This window comes from Cuculus canorus, chromosome 21, assembly GCF_017976375.1.
Source record: "Cuculus canorus isolate bCucCan1 chromosome 21, bCucCan1.pri, whole genome shotgun sequence".
Lineage (NCBI taxonomy): Eukaryota > Metazoa > Chordata > Aves > Cuculiformes > Cuculidae > Cuculus > Cuculus canorus.
The window spans coordinates 4,875,767-4,899,166 of record NC_071421.1 but is presented as its reverse complement, the minus strand read 5'-3'; the positions used below and the strand labels follow the sequence as shown (position 1 = coordinate 4,899,166).

The 23,400-nt window shown below is 53.6% G+C and overlaps 1 protein-coding gene across 7 annotated transcripts in view; it reads left to right on the top strand.

Annotated features, from left to right (window-relative positions):
* Positions 1-23,400, top strand: part of CASZ1 (castor zinc finger 1) — a 206,588-nt gene that overhangs the window by 133,185 nt on the left and 50,003 nt on the right. For 3 of the 7 annotated variants that reach the window (XM_054085594.1, XM_054085593.1, XM_054085595.1), the window contains 2 exons: positions 3,117-3,276; positions 22,735-23,304. In XM_054085594.1, coding sequence (XP_053941569.1) covers positions 3,258-3,276; positions 22,735-23,304 — 589 coding nt within the window. In that variant the 5' untranslated portion in view covers positions 3,117-3,257. Of the gene's footprint in view, positions 1-3,116; positions 3,277-20,435; positions 20,861-22,734; positions 23,305-23,400 lie in introns of those variants that run through there. The other 4 variants (XM_054085596.1, XM_054085592.1, XM_054085591.1 and 1 more) reach the window with 3 other exon arrangements.

The window sequence follows — 23,400 nt, the reverse complement described above, 5'->3', positions numbered from 1 at the left end:
CGCGCGAAGGCTGTGAGGGCAGGCTGTCCTTCTCACCTCTCGCGGTCCTTGCTGTTAGCAGAGGCCTCCCATGTCCAGGGCTCTGGAGGTGCTTGGTGGAAGGTGTTGGTGGGAACAAGGCTGAATGCTTCTCCCCTGCCTTATCCCAAGGAACTGAAGACAGACAGAGGGACAGGCATCTGTCTGATGGCAGCTTGAGTAGGAGGGCGCCCTGTTGGCTCTGCCGAGGGAGCCTCTTTCTATATGGAAATGAAGAATTTAGGCTAATGGAGCTCAACCATCTCTAATTTTGCGATGGCAGGAGGATTTTGATTGAAAGTAATTAAGCAAGCTAGCTGTAAAATTAATTAAAGCAAAAGGGGGGGATTTTTTTATTGGATTGGATAGCGATATAGCGGCTGTCAAATGGGGGACGGATGGGGGTGACCTGAATTCTCTGCCCTCCCTCCTCCCACTCGGGACGTTTATGTCACTTTAATCTCCTTACAGCGGCTGGTGTGCATTTGTTTGAAATAATCAAGGAAATATGGTCAGAAATTGTCAGCTTTCAGATCTAATTTACCTGACAGCCCTGCGCGGACCAGTAAGCCTCTGTGTGCGTGTGAGAGTGTGTGTGTGTGTGTGTGGTGCATGCAACTGTGTGGTCATGGAGGACTCCTTGTCTCCCTGCTCCCCCCTTTTTCCTTCATCCTGTCTTCTCTTAATTCCTAGCAAAAAGACTTCTGACACATCTGGGACCACCCAGAACCTCGCAAGAAAAAGAAATAAGTTACAGAATTGTCCTGTGTTCCTTTTGCTGCCCCCACCTCCCCAGTGCTGCCTCCTCCCAACCTGCTGCCTCATCCTTGCACCATAACCAGCTTTAGGGTTTAGGCAATATAGGATTAGGGGAGGTGGCTGTAATTCTTTATTCCAGATGGCTGGCAACTGCTAAACCCACTGTCACAAGTACCGAGTTATAAAAATACTTAAATTAGGCCCTTTGTTTCATCCCATGTCCCTGCCAAGCAGCTCTCCCGGTGTCCTGTCAGGGGCTCGGCTTGCACAGCACAGGTGGGAGACTCTGGTCAAGGCAGTGATGATGCTGGAGAGGGGCATCTCTGAACTTCAACCTACCTGGATTCCCTTGCTCAGCTCCAACTGTTTCTTTTTGCATTTAGCACTTAAAGAGAGACCCTCAGTAAGAAGGAGCTATGCAGGAGTTGGCGCGTGCTCCCAGAGCTGCAGGAGGGCTGCAGCTCTTTGACCTCATCCTGATCAGAGACCTGTGTTCCCTGCTCCAGACCTCACCCTGCGATACCCTAACTCAGTGCTCTGGAAACTGGGGAGGGAGGGTGACCACTGTGGGGTCAGCGTTTCCTCAGAGTTGCCCTGGTGCCTCACATTTGCCTTGCTAGGTCGGCTCTTAGAGTTATTATTTATTATTTATTATTGTTCATTAAGTGGTGACAGAGTTGGGGCTTTTGTTTGTTTTGTTTGGGTCTCCGTTCGGAGGCCTTTGCTGAGGCAGACTCCGGTGCCAAGACCTCAGGCGCTTTTACAATTACAGCCCGTGATCCTATTGTATTGTTTATGTAATGACGCTCAATCTCAAGGGATTCGGCAGCCTTTCTTAGACCCGCACTCCCGGCACCTGGCAGGGAGAGTGCAGGGCAAGTGCTGGCCCCTGGTGCCAAGGAAAATCATAGACTAGTTTGGGTTGGAAGGGACCTTAAAGATCATCTGGTTCCGACCCCCCTGCCATGGGCAGGGACACCTCCCACTGGCTCAGGCTGCCCAAGGCCCATCCAACCTGGCCTGGAACACCTCCAGGGATGGGGCAGCCACAGCTTCCCTGGGCAACCTGGGCCAGGGCCTCACAACTCTCATGGTGAAGAAACTCTTCCTTATGTCCAGTCTAAATCTGCCCCTCTCCAGTTTATACCCATTGTTCCCAGTCCTGTCACATCTTATCACTGGGCTTTATGTGCAAGGGGGTCATGAATACGTGGACAGACCAGGCTGGACCTTGCTGCAAGGATGCAGGGAGGTTGATCAAGCTGCTTCAGAAGGAGGAGCAGATGATTCATCCCTGCCACGGTCTGTGTGGTTGCAGGGTGTCCTGGTGGCTCAGATGTGGTGCTCTGGCTGTTGGGTGTCCACAGCCACCAGCCAGTCACCGATATCATGGGCTGAATGGCTTGTCTGCGTGGGCTGGCTGGTGTACCAGTCCCCAGAGCCTCCCAGAGCACCCCAAGCCATCTCAGCACTGGGACTGAAACTCATAACATGTTCAGCAGACATGTGAAGGGCACCTCACCAGCTCCATAACCTCCTGGACATGGGTAGGACATGGGCTAGTCCATGGGTGTCACTGTGCTGAGGTGTGTGATGAGCTCATCACCATCATTCGCAGGTTTATTTCCAGCTTTGCCACTGATTCGTTTTGTATCTATAGCCGTGCGAATGCATAGCTTTGTGCCAGTGCTTCCTCATCAGTATAATGGGTATAATTAGGCTTCCCTGATTGAAGATAGCGCCGAATGCTTAGCGTGCTGGCAGATTTTTTTCCTTTGTTTGAAAGTCCTTTCTGAAAAAAAGGAGATGAGACCCAATTTTAGAGTGCCGGTTCCCATATCGTATCTCAGTTATGTGCGGATTAAAATCTCAGACAGCATCAGCACAATGCGGTTGGGCTCACGGTTGGACTTGATGATCTCAGAGGTCTGTTCCATCCTTAATGGTTCTGTGATTCTAAACCCTTTCCTTGTGGGACGGGTCTGCTGTGAAGTGTTGGCTTCCCAGAAGCCTCACAGAAGCTGAGTTAGGTGAAGACTAAGAGCTCAGTCTCCTCTGTATTCAGTGAAATACGGGGATTGCAGCATGTGGCACCGTTGATCTTCTGTGTGAATTACAAACATAACATAATATCAAGAATAGTCTAAATAATTTCATGTCCGAATGAGAGCATGAGTTCTGGGACGTGGACTAGGCCACCACTGATAATGGTATCTGAAGTCAGCGGTGTCTGGAAGAAGGGTCGTACTGTGCCGGCTCCTCCTGTTCCCTTCTGTAGAGTGCAAGACCAGATGATTAAGAGTGCAGTAGATAATTTTCTAATATAACATTCCCTACAGGCAGTGACTGGCATTGCTGTAGAGCATCCTGAACGCCGTGTTGGAGAAGGAAGTGCCCAGGACAGTCCTTTCTGCATTGTGAGAATGTTTGAGAGCCCCATGCAAAGCTGTGCTCTGTTCTGACTCCAAGTCTCCTCAGACATGGCCGAGGAAAATGCACGTGAGTGCTGACCTGGGGGCACTTTCTGTTGTTCTGTTTGCACCTGCCTGTACCTGCTCGATGCATCTCCCCTCTCAAGCACCACCGCTCTCGCTGGAGACCCTGACTCCAGCACAGGCAGCAGCTGGAACACAGGCTGTAGCTGGGTGAATTGGGGTGAAAAGTTCAGATTTGGGTGGTGTGCCTTTTGCTCCCAGTTTGATGAGAGTGGCAGTGGAAGGCCATAAGCTCAGTTCTGTCACTGACGTGGTGTCAGCTGGGAGAATTGTTCTTCTGAGCTTAGCAGAGTGACTTCAGCGTAAGAGCAGAGAGGAATGTAGACTAGCGGGTCTGGAAGAGGAGAGCTGAGGCGCTGGGCTGAGAGTATCTGGGATATTTGACATTGATTTTGCTTGCTTGTGCTCGGGAGTGGACATCACAGAATCATACAGTGGTTTGGGTTGTAAGGGACCTTAAAGATCATCCAGTTCCAACCCCCTGCCATGGGCAGGGACACCTCCCACTGGATCAGGGGCTCCAAGCCCCATCCAACCTGGCCTGGAACACCTCCAGGGATGGGGCAGCCACAACTTCTCTGGGCAACTTTGGCCAGGGTCTTCCCACCCTCACATGAAAACATTTCTCCCTAAGATCTCGTCTCAATCTCCCCTCTTTCAGCTTAAAACCATTCCCCTTGTTCTATCCCTGCACTCCCTGATCAAGAGCCTCTCCCCAGGTTTCTTGTAGCCCCCTCTCGGTACTGGAAGCTATTCTGAGGTCTCCCCAGAGCCTTCTCTTCTCCAGGCTGAACAACCCCAACACTTTCAGCCTTTCGTCCTCAGTCTGTGGGGCAGAAGAGTCCTTCAGAAAGCAGACCTTTGGGTTAGTTCACGTCAGGTCAGAGAAACCTTGGGAACATGCAGAGATCTCCAGGAGTGGGACGCGGCAGAGGCACCTCTGGCTGCTGTTGCTGTTCAGGCCATGGAGCTGCTGACTCTCACACAGCATCTTCCTCCAGCACTGAATTCTGGCTGCTGTTCCTGTGCATCCAGCTGGCTTTGGGCAGCGAAGGGAAAAAAAAGTCAGAGCCAGCGGCTCAGCTGAGCAGGGAGTTTCAGGCAGAGGCTGCTCTGCCTGACTTGCAGTGGATTTGGGAACTTTCTGTTGATGCTGTCTCCAAGGGCAAGGCTGAACAAGCCGCTTACTCTGAATTTGTCATGGAGGCAGAAAAGCCACCAAGAAGATCAGAAAGTTGCAGTAGGAGGTTTGGGTTTATGTGGGCAGAGCGTCGCAGCCAATCAAGGCTGTGTTTGATGCTATTGGTCATCCCATCCACCTCCCAAGCGGTGGAACCTGAGGGATGAATTCCATGAGGATTCAGGACGGGCTGTTTTGAACACATCCTGCTCACCCCAGCGATGGAGGCCTCGCAACCCATGTGTCACAACTGCAGCTCCTCTCTGGGGCGCAGTTAAACACTTGGATAAGGGAAAAGGGCCACAGTGTGTCCCACTCTCTCCCTTCCCCCTTTCTTCCATCCACATCCTCCCTGGAGCACCGTGCAGGTTTATCAATTTACACCAGAATGCAGTAAAATCACTGAGGTTGCCAAGGTCTTGGTTTCATTAATTCCGAGCCCTGATATGCCAGACGCCCGCTCTGGCACTCGTTTGCAGGGCTGTCGCTGCTAGTGCAGGCTCGCCCCACGGCTTATTAAACCAGCACCTTTGGAACCCGGGATGAATTCAGATTCATAACATCCGATTCCCCCATGTCCCTTGCTCCCCCAGTGCCTAGAAAACAGCTTATTAAAAATCACCATTGGTAATTGCCTGGGAAGTCACATTTTTAACACTTTCCTTTGGTTCTCGGGAGTTGGGCTCTCTCCTTTCCCAGACCACAGAGTAAATTGTGGCCATCCCTGCTATTTACTCCAGTCTACAGTGGACTTGACTATGTTCCTTTTGGGCCAGTCCACCCTCAGGAAAGCCAGTGGATCCCAGTCACAGTTGTCTTTGGGAGAAGGAGTTCTGCATGAGGCTGAGGATTAAAGGCCATGATTCTCCATCCTGGGGCACGAGGTGCCAGCAGGGAGCCAGCAGCTGCAGGGTCTGCAGGAACCCTCAACCCCTGCTGCTCTGCACTTCCAGCATCCACAGATTCCTCTTTTCCCATGTCTGGAGGCAGCTTCTCCTCCCAGCCCTGGTGTAAGAGCAGATGGAGAGAGCAAAGGCTGGGAAATGGGTTGCCCAGAGATCCCACTGGATCTCACTGATCCAGTGAGAGGTGTCCCTGCCCATGGCATGGGGGTGGAACTGGATGGGCTTTGAGATCCCTTCCGAGCCAAAACATTTTGTGATTCTATGATCCTTGCAGGGATTTGGCAGCATTTGTTGGCAGGAGGGTGGGAGTAGAGGAGTATTGGGATCCTTCATCAGTATTTGTGCCTTTTTTCGTGTTGGTGGGTATTTGTTGGTAAGTGATAGTGTTGAGCTGGAGCTGCTGGAAAGTAGAATGAGACCTGTTGAGTTTGAGGAGCTTGAAGTGCGTCTTTTCCCTGCAGTGCCAGTACAGCTGCTGCAGAAACAGGCTGGTTAGTTCACCATTGAGAAAGCAAAAGGCAGAGTCCTCCTTACTAGTGAGGGGGCTAAGGAGGAGGAATCAACTTCATGGAGTGCTCTAAAGCCAAGCCTGTGCGTTTGGAGTGTGCTTTTATTGCAGAATGAGTTTGCAGGTGAGTGGGCAGGTTAACCTGGAGGTGTGAGCAGCCACGCTGGGTCTAAGCGTCCTCACTCGAGTGGCTCTTACTGGTGTGATACTGGGACTTCTGGAGGCAGGTGTGGCTGTTCACGGAGTGGCCGCAGGCTCTCTGAGAATCTTCCTCCTCCCACACGCAAGCAGGGGAGGAAAGGGAGGCTGTGGGCAGGATGGGAATCGCTGGTGAGGGATGGTCTCCATTTGTGTCCTCGCAGAAGCGGGGCAGCTCCCCGCCAGCCCAGGCCTGGGGAAGGGCTGAGGCAGCGCTCCACGAGTTCCCTCTGCACGGGAGATGCACCCTTACAAAGCTGTCGTTTTATTTGCAAACTGAGCAGTTGTACTGGAAGAGATTTAGCAAACACGGGGCTGCACAATGCTGTGTGTACTGAGTCACGCATCAGCGCTAGAACCAGCTTGCACCGCGAGCTACTGAGGCAAACATTTGAGAATAGTTACAATAGGCACCAAAAATACCTTCAAGTGAGATCTTTCTGCGTTGCTGTGTGTTGGGTAACAGGGAGGGCTGACAACCTAGCCTTAAACCCTACCCACATGCTCCAGAGCTCATCCTGGGCAAGTCAGGCAACCAGAATGGGAGCAAAACAGAGGAAAAGCAGGTTTGCTCCCATAAAGGGAGCCCTGGTTCACGGATTCCACGTAAGCTGGAAGAGTTCTGCTCTAGTGTGAGAGATGGGGTTGTGGTCCGGCGTAGAGAGTTGGGTTCTAGCGTTTGGTCCTGTGGTCGTGGATCTGACTGCGATTTCAGAGGGAGCGACTCCAGAATTACTCACATACTGTTGGATCTGCGGCTCAGAGCTCCCCGCACCCGCATGGGGATGGGGCAGGATTGGTTCCTACAAGATGTCTTCTGCTGTCTGGTTTTAAAGCTCCCAAGAAAGGAGGATCCTCCTGGAGCCTCTTGTAAAAGCTCTCCCTGTTACAAGATTCGTCAGGGTGGGGAGGCCCTGGCCCACGTTGCCCAGAGCAATGGTGGCTGCCCCATCCCTGGAGGGGTTCCAGCCCAGGTTGGATGGGCCTTGGGCAGCCTGAGCCAGTGGGAGGTGTCCCTCCCATGGCAGTGGGGTGGAACTGGATGGGCTTTGAGGTCCCTTCCAACTCAAAGTATTCTCTGATTTCCTCAGATGTTTGCTCTGTGGTCACCGTTTCTTCTCTGCCACTTTATGTTAAAGTAAACTATCTCCTTCCCCAAAGCCTCAATCTGGTTTGAGAGACACGATTCCCCACACAGGTTGTGGGGCTTTGTCTGGGCTGTCTCAGCAGAGCTGGAGACCGGACAGCGGAGACTCTCGATGTTCTTTGGTGCGTCTTCACACCGACTGACTGCAGGGCTGGTAGCGAGCGCCGAATCTGCCTCAGCCTCCTGCCAAGTGACCCTTCGGCATCCTTTCCCCAGTGCCCCATTCCATCCCCTTTCCTCGTGTCCTGCTGTGCCCTCCACACCCTGGCGCTGGCGCTGGGATCGCACCTCGGCCTCGCCGCGGCCCCTTCCTGGCTCCGAGTGCACGATCTCTCCCACTGGTTTTGCAGCCGTTTTTTCTGCCAGCGCAGGGCACTGAAAAGTGCTGGCACTGCCAAAAACCCTGTGTGCACTACGACTCCCCAAACATCCCTTTATTTTTATTGTTCTGTTAATTACTGTTTAAACTTTAATAAGTCACTTCGTCAGGAGGGGGGACCTGCAGTGAGGTTTCTGTGCAAACACTGGGCCCGGCAGTGACTCTGGTGTAACATAACCCTTTATACAATGTGGGAATGTTTAGACTGTAACAGAAACTTGTTATTTTAATGACAGTTAAAGGGGGAAAAAAAAGAAAGGAGCGAATGAAAAAGGGAAGGGAGTTTGTTGGGGAAATGGCTCATCTCAATCTCTCTGTCTGGCCTCTTTTCTCTTGGCTTTAATGATAGCTGGATGAGGAGGCTTTATGGCTTCTGTTGAAGCAGGTCTTGTTCCCAGAGATGCCCTATACGAGGCCGTATGCGGTCCCCCCTGTTCTGTGGGGTGAGGCAAACAGCGGAGAGATGCTGATGGAAGCAGCGTGGCTTGATTTTGCTCAGAGGCAACAGCAGATGCCTAAAGCCAATTTGCGCTCAGTCTAATTATTCTGACCCACACAAGAGACTTTCCCCTTCTCTTCGGAGCTTCTTTCACTGTTAAAGTTTTTAAGTAGCTATGCTGAAGCAGATGCCGGTGCACCATAGATAAGAGAGTCTAACATCCCATGGAAAAATGGACCTTGAACCTGGGAAACACTGCCTTACTTTTGACTGGTCACTACTCCAAAGGACACCTGAGAGAGGGGAAGAGAAAGAGAGAACCTGACCGGTGCTTTTGGCAGCAGGAGGACAGAGGCTTCATAGGCATCCTGGTGAGGGGCTCTTGGTCAGGGAGTGCAGGAACAGGATGAGGGGAGGATGGTTTTAAGCTGAAAGAGGGGAGATTAAGGTGAGATCTTAGGGAGAAATGTTTTCATGTGAGGGTGGGAAGACCCTGGCCCAGGTTGCCCAGAGCAGTGGTGGCTGCCCCATCCCTGGAGGGGTTCAACGCCAGGTTGGATGGGGCTTGGAGCAACCTGATCCAGTGGGAGGTGTCCCTGCCCATGACAGGGTTGGAACTGGGTGGGCTTTGAAGTCCTTTCCAACCCAACCCATTCCATGACTCTGTGGTTTTGGATTGTGACTGTTGACATCTGTATTGCTTTGAGGTAACAGAGGGTGCAGTGGCTGACGTCCCTTCCTCACAGCGCTAAAGTCACCACCAGGTTTGGCTGGGCTCTGTTTAGCAGTCACTATAGACAAGGGCATACAGAGTGATACAGATATCTGAAAACCTCTGACTCCTGCTGAGCTCTCTGCTGCTACACCAAAATCCCCCAAATCTGTGCTGTCCGGATGAGGAGGGACACAAGAGCTGGAGAAGGAGAGCTCCCACCTCTTCCCTGGCAGGTTTCCCCTTTCAATCTCCTGGAGTTGGTCCCTGGTTCCTGCGGGCGTGGGTTTCTCTGCCCGCTGTGGGTGGCAGGGCCACAGGGAAGGAGGGAGGAGAGGCATGGAGGGCAGAGTGGGGCACACGGGGTCGGGCAGGAGATGTTGGGGAAGAGGAAGCCTTGATGGTGTTGGGAACTTGAGGAAAGAAGAGGGGAGAGGAGGAGCATGCTGAGGCTGGGGCTGGCAACTGAGGAGGGGACGGGGGACATGAAGGGCAAAGCTGGGGAGGGGAGGTTAGGATGTGGTGTGGAAGGAATGTTTTGCTGGAAGCAGAGCCTTTCGTAGCATCAAGAGCAGCTCATTGCCAGGAGTCCTGTTCCTCTGTGCAGGGATGCCCTCTCCTCCTTGCTGAGTTTCTGACCAAAACAGGAGCCGGGGGGACTTGCACTCTGTAACGCTTTTTAGTGAGGGCAAATGTAGGGTGGAAAGGGAGGGAAAGAAACCCTGGGCCTCCAGGGGACTGTGTTTTCCCAAGTGGGCGAGCATGCAGGGAGCAGGACAAAACGGTTCACGCTTTCCTCACTCGCTGCTGGGGTTGTGATTGTTATTGATTGGGTTTGCTGTTCTCGGCACTTTGTGTTTTTCCAGCTGAGCATTGGCTGCCCCTCGAATATTTTTTTTTTTTTTAAGTATTTAATATTTTTTCACCTCTGCTTTCGTTCAGATGCACACAAACACCGCACACGGGGCAGGGGTGGGCACAGCCCTGAGCCGCTGGCGTGAGCACGGCTGGGAGCTCTGTAAGGTACTGGTAACACGCGAACCTGTTGTCAGTAGGATTAAATTCATAGGTCTGTGTTATCCCTGGAAGTGTGTTATACAAACAGGTGAAGAAATGTGCTCCAGCAGAAAAAACAGTGTCAGGGTTGAAGTAAATAATAGGAATGTGCACAGGGACTTCCCACGCTTGGGCACATGTAATGTGTATCTGGCTGGGGGTGCGTTGGCCCCAAAGACAGAGGGCCAAGGGAACTGCTAGCCAGAGAAGTACTTCTGTTTCGTTTCCAATGTGTGGTTGTGACTCTCGGACCCCGCCAAGCCCCTCGTCTTGGCCTGCTCTGGCTCCAGCCTGGCGTGCGCGGGGCCCTCCTCCGCAGAGCTGTGCCAGTGGCAGGAGCCGTCCCTTTAGGAATGGCATTTTCCAGGTTCCTGTATGAGGCTGAACATGTCCCAGCTGCAAAAATAACTGTCCCGTGTGCCCTGCGGGAGCAGGAGCAGCAGCGACACATCTGTCTGGTGTGGGCAGAGCCAGCTCAGAGCTGCTCAGTGCCCCTTTGGGGCCATGCTTGAGAGCGACCTGTCAGCGTGCCGAGACCCTAAACAGTTCGGGGAGAACCGTCCCTTCAGAGGGGCGACTGTAGAGCAACAGATACCTCTGGGCTTCTCATAGGACTGGTGGCTTCCAGCAAGGCATTAATACTGGCTGGCTCCTCCAGCGGGGCGTACAGGCTGCTGGCGGGGCCGGGGCTGGCACTGCCGGGCACTGGTGTCCCCGAGAGCAGCCCCGCTGCCACCTCCCCGATGGCCGGTGGGGTCACTTTGGCTGGAGAGCACAAGCTGAGCTCAAGGATAGAACCCCCTGGACGGAGCCAAGGAGCCGCTGTATAAAAAACGCTGAGGTTTTCCTTTTCTGTACAGCGCGTTTCCCTAAATTGCCTTTGACTGTGTGCATCGCTAATGAAAGTTTATGCCCTTGTTAGAAGGACAGGCAGGTCCGTTCCAGTTAGGGCTGGGTCTATCCTTCTGCCAGCTGCCCTCCCCGGCACACACACACGCACACGCTCCCTCGCTCTCCCTGGTGAATAAGTGGAGGCTGTTATAAAAAAAAAAAAAAAAGAAAAAAAAAAAAAGAGGAGGGGAAAAAAATTTCCATATTTGTGTAAGTTGCTTTAAAAGCATTTTATCATGTCATAAAAAAAAAGGAAAGTACTCTCGGAAATTGATCCTGCACACGAGCCCATTGGACAGAAGGACGTCGGGATGTTAATGGCTATTTTGCTCCAGGGTGGCTTATTAAAAAATTTATACATAAATGCTTAAAATTGCATAAATTATTTAAAAAAAAAACATAGTAAGCAATTTGCAATCCTGATCCACTTTTCCTCTTTTTCTTCTCCTCCTCATCCTATTCTTCCCTTCTTTCTTACCAAAAAAAAAGATTCCTTCTCCCCTCTTCTCACCCTTGTCCCCTCCCTGTCTGAAAATGCGGAGCGCCCAAAATTGTGCGTGTGTGTGTGTGTGTAAAATAAATATGATTTTAAATGGGAGCCGCCGGGCAGCAGAGCGAGCTAGGAGGGGGGATAAAGAGAAAGGGAAAGAGGGGAGAAGAAAAAAGAAAAGAAAGAAAGAAGTTTGGATATGATGAGTGTTTCTCGCAGGCGTGGAATGTCACCCACATATCCTGGAGATTGTACTGGGGAGGTTTATGATGGTTTCCCATTGATTTGTTTCCCCGACGCAGCTGCCGACCTCTATTGAGGGACAAACATAATCAGCACTGACGCAAATTAGATGGTTATTCGTTTTGAAAATTGACAGAAAAACAATAAAAAAGATGAAATGCTCCCAAATCAATAGATATAATGAAATTCAAATAATCCGAGAGATGAGGTCTCCATGGCAACTGATAATGTGGAAAAGAAAACAATTTAATAAAGGACAGACACACTTTGAAAACAGATTGGGCAAAGGGAAGGCGAGGGGGGGCGCGGGAGCAAGGGGGGCCGAGGGTGGGAGGGGGCGCGGGAGGAGGAGGAGGTGGTGGGGAGCCGGAGCCGCCTGCCTCTCCGGTTGGTTAGCGGTGCTGTAGTGAAGGATCACTGTCCATCCCAAGGACGCTTGCCATAATTAAGAGAGGCTTTCGGTCCAGAAAGTGCAGATTCAGGTTTTAATACACAAAATTATTTCAGGAGCACTGAATCGGAAAGTCGTTTGTTATGACCTTCCTGAGAGGCCTGGAGCAGGGCATGTTGGAGGCGCGGCGGCTGAGCCAGCTGAGTTATGGCATATTTGTGTTTTTATAGTGCGGAGGGGAGGGGGGAAGGGGGGAAGAAGGTTAAACAGTATTTACAGCTCAGTTGTTTTCAGAAAGGAAAGAGAAATAGAGTTCATGAAAAGATGCGAGTGGAAGAGAGAGAGAGAGGGAGAGGGAGAGATCCCCTGCCCGGCACACACTCCGCTGGGACGCCAGCTCCAATGAGACACTCACCGATGCTCTTTTTGCCTTAAGGTGTGAGGTGCAGATGGGCTGGGGGTAAAGAGGGGCTCTTTGGTGGGATGGGGAGCGTGTCTGTCCCTGCGGCCGAGCCCGGCCCGGCTGGGAGCCCACTGCCTTCTCACTCCAAGCTGCAGAATAAACCGCTCCCGGCATGCGGGCTGTGCTGCGAGCGTGCGTCTCTGTGTGTGTGTGTGTGTGAGTGTGAGTGCATGCAGGGTGCTCTGCGCTTGCACGGGTGGTTGCCCGTGTGCGGCTGCATGTGTGGCTGCTGGTGGGCTCTGGAGATGCGGGTGCTCGCCGCGGGTGCGGGCTGGCAGAGCTGGCTGCGTGCGGGCACGTCCGTGTGTCTGTAGCGCACCGTGCGGGCGCGATGCTTGCGCAGTCACAGGTACAGAGGCGTTGGCATGTGTTCTGTGTGCACACACGGGCGTGCGATTGCGTGTGGTTGTGTCACGCGTGCCTCTGCATGCCATAGTGCACCTGCACAGCCACGTTCTGGTACACGTGTGTGTTCCCACTGATGGGGGGGGGGTGTGCAATTAGTGAGAGCGCCAGCACATGGATGGGCTCACGAGGACAGGGAGAGATAAGAAGATGAGCCTTAATGACCAGAATAAAGAGCAGCAAAAGGCAAGACAGAGAATTAAGCGGCGGTGTGAGCACGGGGAAGCGTGGGGTGAGTGTCCGCACTGCCCAGCCGGTGGGGTTTCTCTCCCACGCTGCTCTGACAGCCCTGCTGAGTTAACAGGCTCAGGGACGACCCACGGCTTTCACACCCAAGCTCCGCTCTCCTCTGCCTGGACTGTGAGCCTTTTCCACACGAACAGAACGGACAAGCGTTTCTCCTAACCATGTTGCACAGTGTTTGAAGGCACCAGGGGATTAAAGAGCCCCCAAACTCCTAGTGCTACCTGGGATGGATGCCTGCTCTGTGGGTTCACAAAGACTTCCAACCCCTCACAGGAATTACAGACACCTTGCAGGGATCCTGTGCCCCCTGTGTGTACCAAGCCTAAAGCCCTTTACCTGCTCAGGCAGCTGCAGGGCTGTGTGAGGACGTAACAGAAGCTGGAAGGCTAAGATGCTCCAGTTTGCTCTCTGTCAAGCAGCTCTTGCTGAGGTCTCACTTAGCTCGTGCGGGCTAACACACTGATTTACTTTGCAGGACCAGAAAGACCACAATAATGAACTTTATCTAGCCCCTTGTTTCTTGGTGATGCCACAAGCATTCAGGCTCCCAGCTCCCATTTATGCTCCTGACTTCCCACTGCAATTAATTAGGAGTCTGCATTCTTTGTTGGGTCTGAGCTTAATAGTGCTAAAAGGGATTGCAAATTGCTCTTAAGCTGCCATCCAGCTACCAGCAGGGTTTGGAGAGACCCTGTTTTAGGAGGTGGCTCGCTTAACCCCTGCCCTCAGTTAGGGATGACAGAGCCCGGCTGAAGCCAAGGAGCTGCTCTCCACTGCCTTGGTGGGTTTGGATTCCCTGTAAAGTGACTCGCTAAAGACCAGATGGGACTGGTGAGACTTTGTGCGTTTCCCTTCCAAACTGGCATCTTTTAAGAGACCTGTCGACTGTTTTATTCCCTGAGCATCAGGTACCTGTAGCTAAGTCTGGTTCCCTCTCTAGCGCCTCGATGTTTCGCTGCATCCCCTGCCCTCTCTTTCAGCGTTGAAGGAGGTCTGTGCAGCATTTCCAAGAGGCTCGTGTCTTGGCTTCTTCTCCATTCCTTAGGAGCTGGCTCCCTTATGGGCTGACTGGCCCTGCTCCAGAGACTTTCCCAGCCCTCCTTGCTCTCCACCACTCCTTCCCTCCCTCTCTCTGCACCCACCGTGTCCCGGTACAGCACCCGGAGTGTGCATGTCTGTCTATAGAGAGGTGAACTTAGGCACCGTGTTTGCATTGAGTTGCCCTGACAACCTGTCTGGCTCACAGGGAGCCTTCCGAGGGCCACAGCCAGCCCGCAGGGACCTGACGGTGATGAGCTATTGCTCCTCACTCTCCCTTTTGCGTCTTTCCCCTCGTTTTCTTCGCAACCTGTGTGGAGATTGATGGCGGGATTGTGATGTAGATGTTAGCAGTTCCGCTTGATTTATAGAGTTACTTAGGCTGAGTGAGGCCACTTAGGCTCGTCTGAATAGTAAACCTTTTAACTGGACTAAAAAATTAATAATAAATAAATAAATAAGGCAAGAAGGAGAAACTGGATGAGAAAAGCCGATCCTCTTTATGTTGTCTGGAAGAAAGGCTCTGAAGACAGAAGGCTGCTGGGGCACAGCCTCTCTCGGCCTGGGGAGCAGCGAGACCCTGCTCCCCGTGTTAGGCAGGATGTGGGGGAGCAGGTTTTCATGGGACCATGAGGAAATGTCTCATCAAAGATCCAGCTTTGGCAGATGAACTAGAAAAGTGGCTGCAAGACACAAGGGGCTGTGGGGCTTCAAACTGTCCTGAATCAGTGCTTTTCCTCTGCTTTTACTTGAATTGCAGTAGCACCTAAAAGTGCAAACAAGGTTCTGAGCCCCTAAGCTGGGCGAGAAATTTTTGCCCAGATGGGTGATGCTCTGGAGAGACCCAGCAGGTGGGGGACAGGAGGGGAGTCTGCAGGATGGCATTTGCCTAGAGAGAAGGAGCAGGTCAGCAGCAGCGCAGGGAGCAGAACCAGAGCTCCTGGCTCCTGTTACTCACTTTTCCCTCTTCATTCCACTCTGCTCCTTTTTGCTGATTGCGGAAGTTCCGTGTGTTTCTTGTGTGCAGGAAAAGGGGCTCATTCCTTGCCCTTTGGAGGTGCAGAGCGGGGCGAAGGGAAGGGCAGAGGCAAGGAGCTGTGTCTCCGCACTCAGGGCGAGCAGCAGAGCCACCAAGGAGAAAGGAGAGAGGCCGGGGGGCAGACAAGATCAAAGCCCATTTAGGATCATTTTTGAGATCTGCTCAGAAAAAGGTTCAGACGTGCGTTACTAAAGAGCTGTGAGGAAGGATTAGTCCTGTCCTTGCTGGCGGTTGAACCACTTTCTCCACCAGCTGTGCCAAGTGCCTGCGAGGAGCTGGTGGGGCAGCAGCAGAGCGGGGCAGCGGCAGGTGGGAAGGCAGCGTCGCGGAGGGGAACGTGGCCAGCGGCGAGGCTGCCGTGGTTCAGCCCTGCGGTGAGGAGGACGGGGTCCAGGCAGGCTGGAGCAGTGAGGAGGTCGATGCGGTGGGAGAGGTCTCTGCGGCAGCCGAGGAGGCAGCACAGTGCTGAGCGTTAGCAGATGCCCGTCCTGCTCTGCTGCCTGCCAGCCGGGCGCTGCTCTCCAGCGAGGACTCTGCGGACTCTGGAGGACTTTGAGTTGCAGCCCATTGCACCATTGCAGCAGGAGTGGCTGTGTCGGGGCTGTGCTCGGGCCAGCTCGCTCCTAGTGTGAGGTCTGTGCTGCCTTTCTCTCCCTGGCCAGTGATATATGGCATAAATTAGGCCTCTGAAGGGGGATACTGCATCCTTAAGAAGAAATATGTCCTCATTTTTCTTAAACACCGTTTGCACTGAGTGAAATGTTTAGAAGGGACGCTGAGGGATAACTTTATTTCTTACTAGGGAGTTCAGAGCCGTTCAGTTAAACCCATAAAACACTGGGAGTAGGGAAGCTGACAGCCTGCCCGTGCATTAGAAAAGCCATTACTCATCTAGGGGAAATTCGCCCCATGCTGGAGCCTCGCCTTACCAATGGGGTGGTCCAGGGGAGGACACAGGATCATCTCACTCGGCCATCTAAGGGGTCACTAGGATGCTCAGGAGTGGAAAAGACTCCATTAGTAACAACTCAGCGCAGTGACAGAGTGCTAATAGGAGATCTCAAAGCACTGAGTAAAGTGCGGCTCGGTTCAGCCCACTGGGTGGATAATGTCCTCATTCCCGCTCCTCTGCCGGGGGAAACTGAGGCACAGAGAGCTGGGAAGACTGACAGTCACACTGTGACTGGAAAGCAGGCTGGAAGCCAGCACTCATGGCTTTTGACCCCCAGCTTGAATCACTACAACCAAATTCCCTTCCAGAGCAAGGAGTGGAAGTCAGGAGCCCTGACCCCCCTGCTGCAAGGCTGTTCCCAGGGGGGAGTCAGCAGTCCTGGCTCCACCTTCGTTGCTCCAACATTCAGCCGGTTCTTCCTACTGGGATTTAGAAAATCTGCTGGAAGATGAAGGCAAGGTCTTATAGGCAGCAGGGACGGGAATTCCTGTCTGGGATGGGGGCTGTAGTGTGGAGGGCTGCATTACAGGGGGGACTGGGTGGGCTTCTGCTCTTGCACCGGTGCCGCACGGGCACAGGCTGCCATCGGTGCCCGGCGCTGCGAGGGGACGGGGCCCTGCGGCACAGCAGGCGAGGCATCGGCCACCAAGAGAGTGGTGACTTTCTGTTTGATATTTTATTTTGGAGGCTTGACACCAAAAGATTTAGTATTTGTTTGAAATGAGAAACAGTTCTCAAATGAATTTGGAGAGCCTGGGAATTAATGTCAGCCCCCCCCCCCACTCCCCTCCCTAAACACCCCTCCTCCCCGTCAGCTCAGCCCCCCCCTTTCAATTTCTGAAGCCTGCTGATTTGAATATTTATAAATATCAGTAAATTATTTATTGTAGCAATCTGCTGTGCCATTTCACCAATCGCCGTTAACACTTTAGGGCTCGCTCTTCAGGAGGACGCGACCGGAGAAAACGGGCACCTGGGGGCTGGGAGAGTGGCCGGGGAGGGGGCTCCGCTGCCAGGGCAAAGCCTGCGCCCCTACGATGCCAAGAGGGGCTCGCGAGCTGCGGGTGTTTGTGTGGGGACTCTGCGAGCAGTGCGAGGGGACACTGCAGGGGACACCGGGAGAGGACCTGGCTGGAAAGGGAGGCTTGTGCTCACAAGGGAAGGCAGCGAGGAGGATTGCCTGACTTGCTGTGCTGTTTGCTGCAGCATCCTTGCAGGCTTTGCCCTGCGGTGTGCAGGGACCTCTCTCTGGCTTCGAGCTCAGGTTTAGCCCTCTTTGCTTGTAGTTTCTATTCCCTTGAGGAGGAAAATGCCTCTTGGTTTCTCCTGTCCCATCTCCTCTCTCCATAATTACACTTCTGTAGTGAAGATGCGCATCGTTCAGAGGTGATGGGGGTATTTTCTGTTTGGAGAAAGGAGGAGTTCCTGGTGTCCATGAGCTGTTCTCCTGGGGAAACCCCACCAGCAGCACCAGAGCAGGTGGGAGCAGGAGCAGCCCAGCTGGCCGGCAGCCCCAGTGCAGGGCACCAGCATCTCCAGAGCCCCATTTGCTTCCCTGCCTCTCGGGATGGCTCCTGTCGTTCTCTGCCCACTGCTGCTTCATATTTTTTCACCAGACAATTACAGCTGAACTCTGCAGCTGAGAAGGTTGAGTGAAGGGAAGCAGGACAGGCTCACTGAGGGGACCTGTACCGGTCTGTGCCCCTTTGGGCCAAGGTTGAACCATGCTCTGGGAGCTGGAAAGAGGGAGAAAAGTGGCATTTTGTGCAGCTGGAGATGCCAGCATGGCAGGCAGGAGGAGGTCAAGCAGTGCTGAATGCAGGCAGGTGCACTCTGACAAGCGCTGGCCACGGCGACCAGAGCAGCGTCCGCAGCTTTTCCTCCCCAGTTCATGGTTGGGGTATGTGGGGAGAGCCCTCCCGGCTCTGGGAAGGCAGGGGGTGTAGCTGGCAGCACTTCTGTAAGGACACCCTGGCTGCTCGCTTCATTTCTCCTCCCACGTCTTTGATTCTCCTTCTTTCCCCTGCCCAGTGCTGAGCCTGTCAGGTCCGACTTTCGCACCAAGGGCTTTCCCCGGCCTCACACAGACACGCACAGGCGGGATCCATGCTTGCAGGGCAGAGGAGGTTGTTAAAGAGCCTTTGTGAACTCCCCAAGGTCAGCCAGAAGAGACAGCATCCACTAATCCAAGGTCATTTCCTGGGCTAAAAGCAATAAAATGTTTTATTGATAAACTGAAGAGGGGAAAATATACACACTAAATCCACTCTCGCTGATCATGGGCCGTGCCTGGGCTGTTGCTGCCTTTGCCCTGGGATAATGCACGACTCGTCGTGCTGGAGGGGAAATGTTTTCTGGAAGGGGCTGAGCATTTGGCTGCCTTCCCTGCCTCCTCCTGGCGTGTGGCTGGGCACCACCAGGGCATTGCTCTGGGGAAGCACGTTCCCAAAGCCCCAGTGGCCTTCGCCTGTGAAGGTTTGGCTCCATCTTAGGGACTGCAGCTCAAGTGTGAAGAGGCTCCGGTGTGCAGCATCCTCGCCCCCACCCAGGCAGCCCTGCCTGGCTCTCCGGGGCAGACTGGAGTCACTCCAGACAAGCTCGCACCACAGTGGTTAAAAAAGAAAAAGGGCTCTGCATCATGTCGGTCCTCCTTCCCTCCCCCTCCCCGCCCCAAATAATGCCGTTAATAATTAATCGAATGAGAGCTTGCAGCTCCTGGAAAGCTGGCTCTGGGACCTCCCTCTTGAACGGAGCTGCTCAGCTGGGCTTAAAACTCTTCAATAGGAATATGAAAGCTCCATCTGTTCGACGTTCCTGGCCCTCTGAAGTGACAGCGTGCCGTCCCTCCCCAGCCAGCGCCCCTCTCCCCGCAGCACGGGCCCTGCTGCCCCTCCTCAGCCCCTGCCCCAGCCAGCAGGGTCCCCCTCGCACCCCCGGCTCTTCCACACCTCAACCCCCTGCCACACCGCCGGGGCTGCTTCTCCTCCACCCACGCCAGCTGGATCACCCATCTCCTACACCACCATCAAACGCAACCGAGGTGCCTTTCTTCATTGACCTCAACCCAAAGCCAGACTTCGGCTCTCTTGTCCGTTCCCTGCAAAGCCAGACTTTCCCTTTCAACACAGACTTTCCCATTCAGCGCTGGAATTGCCCTATTTCTATCCATGCTGCAAAAAAAGAAAGGGAGAAAGAGGGACGGAGGGGCAGCATCCTGGGCTTGTTGGCAGCGAGCTCGAGGGGTGACAAGGCAGCAGAGCGATGAGTTGAGGTTTTCCCCTCCTCGCCAAGCTGTGTTCTCTTCAAAGGGAGGATTGCTCTCAAGATGCCATGGGGCTGGGTACGGAGCGGAGGGAGCCGGTGTCTCCTGGCAGGGTGTGGGGAGTGGGCAAGTGGAGTAAACTCCCGGTGGCATTGTTTTCAGAGGAAGCGCTCAGTGTAAATAGAGCATGTGGGAAGAGTTTGTCCTGGGCAGAGATGAAAAGTCCGTGTGACAGGCTTAGGTTATAAACGGCTTCCTCAGATTGATGTGAAATCAAAACATTTCTATTTAGATGAAGAAAATGAAGGGGGATGTTTACTTAGCCTGGAATCTTTAAACAGTGCGATGGAGATGTCGGGTGATTTGGGGTGGGGAGCTCGATTTGGGGGCAGGGAGCTGTGCCTGGCTTCAAGAGTCCCTCTTTGCCTGGCAGTCCTGACCTTGGGCAGGTGTGAGGGTCCATTGTCAGGAGCTCATTTCCTCTCCCTCTGCCTAGGGGAATGCAACAGGGATGCTCTGGTCTCCGGCGGCCATCTCCAGGGTTTCTTGTAAGAAGGGTTTCCCTTCTACTTTGGAAATTAAAAGGCTGAAAGAGGGGAGTAGAAATGTTGATACAGGTAACGGCCCTCCTGTTTCACAGATGAGGAAATAAGGCAATGGAAAAATAATGTGTCCAGGCTTGCGGAGAGTTAGTTGCAAGGTTGGCATAAGCAGCTGGGAGTTGTGATTTCCTGCAGCCATACGTAGGTGGAATGGAGATAGGGAAGACCGGGCAAATGCCACCTCAGGAAGGTCTCTGGGAGGGCTGGTTTTATAGATCAGGGAAAACATACATTTTCAGAACTTTATTTTTAACTTAAACTTTAGGAATAGATTATCAAAATGTTAAAGAGCAGCATTGCTGTGCTCAGAAAAAAAAACCCCGAACACAAGAAGTGACAGAAAAAGTGCAGGGACAGGCAGGAGCTGGGGGGCAGAGGGACAAAGCCAGTGCGTGTGGGACGGATGGAGGCAAGAACAGGGACAGGAGACAAGTTGCAGGCTCCCTGGAGTTGAGCATACGCGGCAAGTGCAGCCTCGGGAACGTCTGTTCCTCTCTTCCTTTGGGTAAATATTTATCTATTCATTTGCCGTCTGGTGCACGCACTTGGCCGCTCACCTCCAGCCAGGAGAATGGGAGCTGCCCTCGCTGCGGGAACGGGGAGGGCAGCGGGGACTGGGACAGCCGTAGCTCTGCCTCCCAGTTATCTCCAGCGGTGCTGATCTCACCAGTTAGGCAGGGCTGGGGATCGTGAGAATGCGGACGGGGAATCACCCGACAGCGTTTGGGAGAGCAGCATCGGTGATTGAGTGCTGACCCAGTGCCCCAGCGCCCGGCAGGCACCGCAGCGCTGCGCTGCGGAGGCTCCATCCCCACCAGCTCAACCATCCCGACTCCGCTGGCCCCTCGCCTGAGCACACGAGCGTGAGCTGGAGGTGTCCTGGCCGAGCTCCAGTTGGACCTTGTGGCAGCCTCCTGAGATTCCCTTTGTGGTACCAGTTGCGCAGAGGATCAGTCTTCGCTTTCTGCCCTAAATAGAGCGGGAATGCGATGGGAAGGGAAGGTGCCAGCACAAGCACACAGAGACTCCTGCAGCTTCCCGGGTATCTGCCGGTGCCCATCTGCGTGCGTGAGGCCCACGTGCCTGTGGTGGGGAATGTGCGAAAGGGAAACGCGTGGGGAAATGTATTTTTGGGAGATGGGGCTTTTTAGCCCAGACGTGTACGGCTGCGTTTGTGGAGCGTGCCAGCGCGTACACGCTCCTGGCAGCTCCTTTCCAGACAAGGAGGGCTGTGTTTGGGTGCAACGCGGGCTTCTCCTTCACAAAAGCGTGATTGGACATAGGTGTTAGTGGTGGGTGCTGCGTTTGGAAGGCGGAGGAGTGCGTTTGGCCTCCCTTAGTGGTGGGGGCTGATATATTTCTTGAGGGGTATTTTCTCTTGCAGTCCTTGACAGGGAAGCGTGTCTGAAGCTGTCAGGAGTTTACGCTAAGCAGCCGCTCTCTGGCTCTTGGACAGCAGGTCTAAAGTTTCAGTCTGTTTGTATTGGGCTGTCATGTTACGGGATTAGGGGCTGTCACGATGGCTTCTGGATGCATCATAGGGGGTCTGACGAATCTCACCGTGCCTCTCTGGAGCAGCACCTCGGTGCCGGTGACAAGGAAGGTGTGGGCTGTGCTGCCACAAGAGGCTCCTGTACGATGGAGGAACCCATTCTCACCATTCGAGGTCTGGAGATGGTTTCTGTTCACTCTCCATGTGATGGGCTCCTCTTTCAGACAACAGAAGGTCCATGAGCTCATTCCTGCAGTGTCCCCTCTCCAGTGGCGTGTGTCCCCGGCAGGCGTTTTCCAGGCGCTCTCCCTGAGCCCTGGGACACAGAGCAGGGTCTGGCTCCACACCACGCTGGGGGAAGAGCCAGGCTGGGTGCGTGGTTCTTGCCTTGGGACCTTTAACCCTTCTTAGTCTGAGTGTCTGTGAGAGGTATCATAAATAAAGAGGGAAATGAGACAAGGCAGCTGCTTTGGAACCAGTTTTTTGCTTTTATTTGTGATTGAATCTTGTTAATTGTTGGTGCAATAATTATGCGAGTGACTGTGATAGGGACCATTTAGTTCAAGATTCTCTGTGACCTTGGAGTTAAGACCTTACCTTCTTCCTTTCTCCCCCCCACTTTCCCTCACCCCTCCTTTACTAGCTGTCACATATGAATAAACTACATTAAAATAACAAACCCACACTAATTAGTTGATTGTGCTGGGAAGTGAGAGCAGAATTTCCTGTGTGTGTGAGAGCAGCAAGGAGTCGAAGGGACCTGATCAACCAATACCAACCCAAGGGGATTTTCTCCACACGACTGCCGCACACCAGTCTGGTGCTCCAGCACACACACCCGCCAGGGCTTCTCTCCTCCCTACTGGTTCTTTCTGGGCTATACTAGTTCTCCCTTCTGAGACCGTGGGGAAACCCAATTCAGTGAATTCCTTGCTGTCCCTAAGGATAGGCTTGGGAAGCTGCTCTCCCTGCTACAATTGCTTGGGTGCAGGTACTGGCTGGTGTGGGTTTGGCGTCTGGGATGGAGCTGGGGATCTAAAAGCGTTGGTGCTGCAGTCTGAAGGAGAGAGCACAGCAGGCTTTTAACAGACTTCATGTCCCGCCTGAGCCAGGAGCCAAGGCTGGTCCGTGCCACCTTCACCTGCCTGAGATGTTTGAGGCACACTGAGCCCAGTTCAGTCCCAGCATGAATCCATGCCTCTTTCTTGAGGGCAGTGGCATCCTTTGGTACCAGCAGGCTCTGAGCGTGCCTCTCGCCGCGTTCGCTTGGCTGGGCTTCCACCTAGAGCTTAGAAAGCGGGTGGCTGGCTGTTCAGGCCATGCTTAGAGGCCTGTTGGGTTGGGACCAGCCATTTGCAGTTTGGGTTCAAGTTGTCTGATCCCACTAATGCCCTTCCTTGCTCCTTTCCCCTCTCTCTTTCCAGCTGAAAGAACTATATGCACTGACGCAACCTCAGGAAAACCCACAATGGCTGCCAAGCGCAAAGGCGGCCTGAAGCTAAATGCAATCTGTGCCAAGCTGAGCCGCCAGGTCGTCTTCGACCACGGGGGAGCCGAACAGGGACGAGCGGACAAGGGGCCGCAGCGGGAGAGCAGCAACAAGGACCTGCCTCAGCCTGGGACCAAGGAGCTGGGGACGGAGTTTTCAGATGGACTCAGCCGTGTGCAGAAGATTGAGGAGGACAAAAGGAGGGAGGTGATTGAGAAGTGGGTGAACGGGGAATACAACGAGGAGCCCTTGCTGGGGCGAGTGGAGGGCAAGGAATGTAAGGGCGCCGAGAGCGCGGAGGTGCCCCCCGAAGGGGTTTACATGGTGCAGCCCAAGGGCTGCAGTGACGAGGAAGATAACGGGGATGAGGCGGATGCTCTGAGGGGCTCGCAGGATGGCAACTTCTTGGATGACAGGGATTCAGACGGGCCAGCCTCAAAGGACGATGCCTACCGGTCCTCCAGCAGCGAGACAGGCTCCAAGCTGGGAGGAGGAACCACCTCAGGTAAGTACTTTGCCCCCTCCGCCTCCCTGTGCGAGGCAGCGTTGCGTGTTCTGTGGGACAGACAAAGCTGTCGCTGTGTGTTTATGGCAGATACCA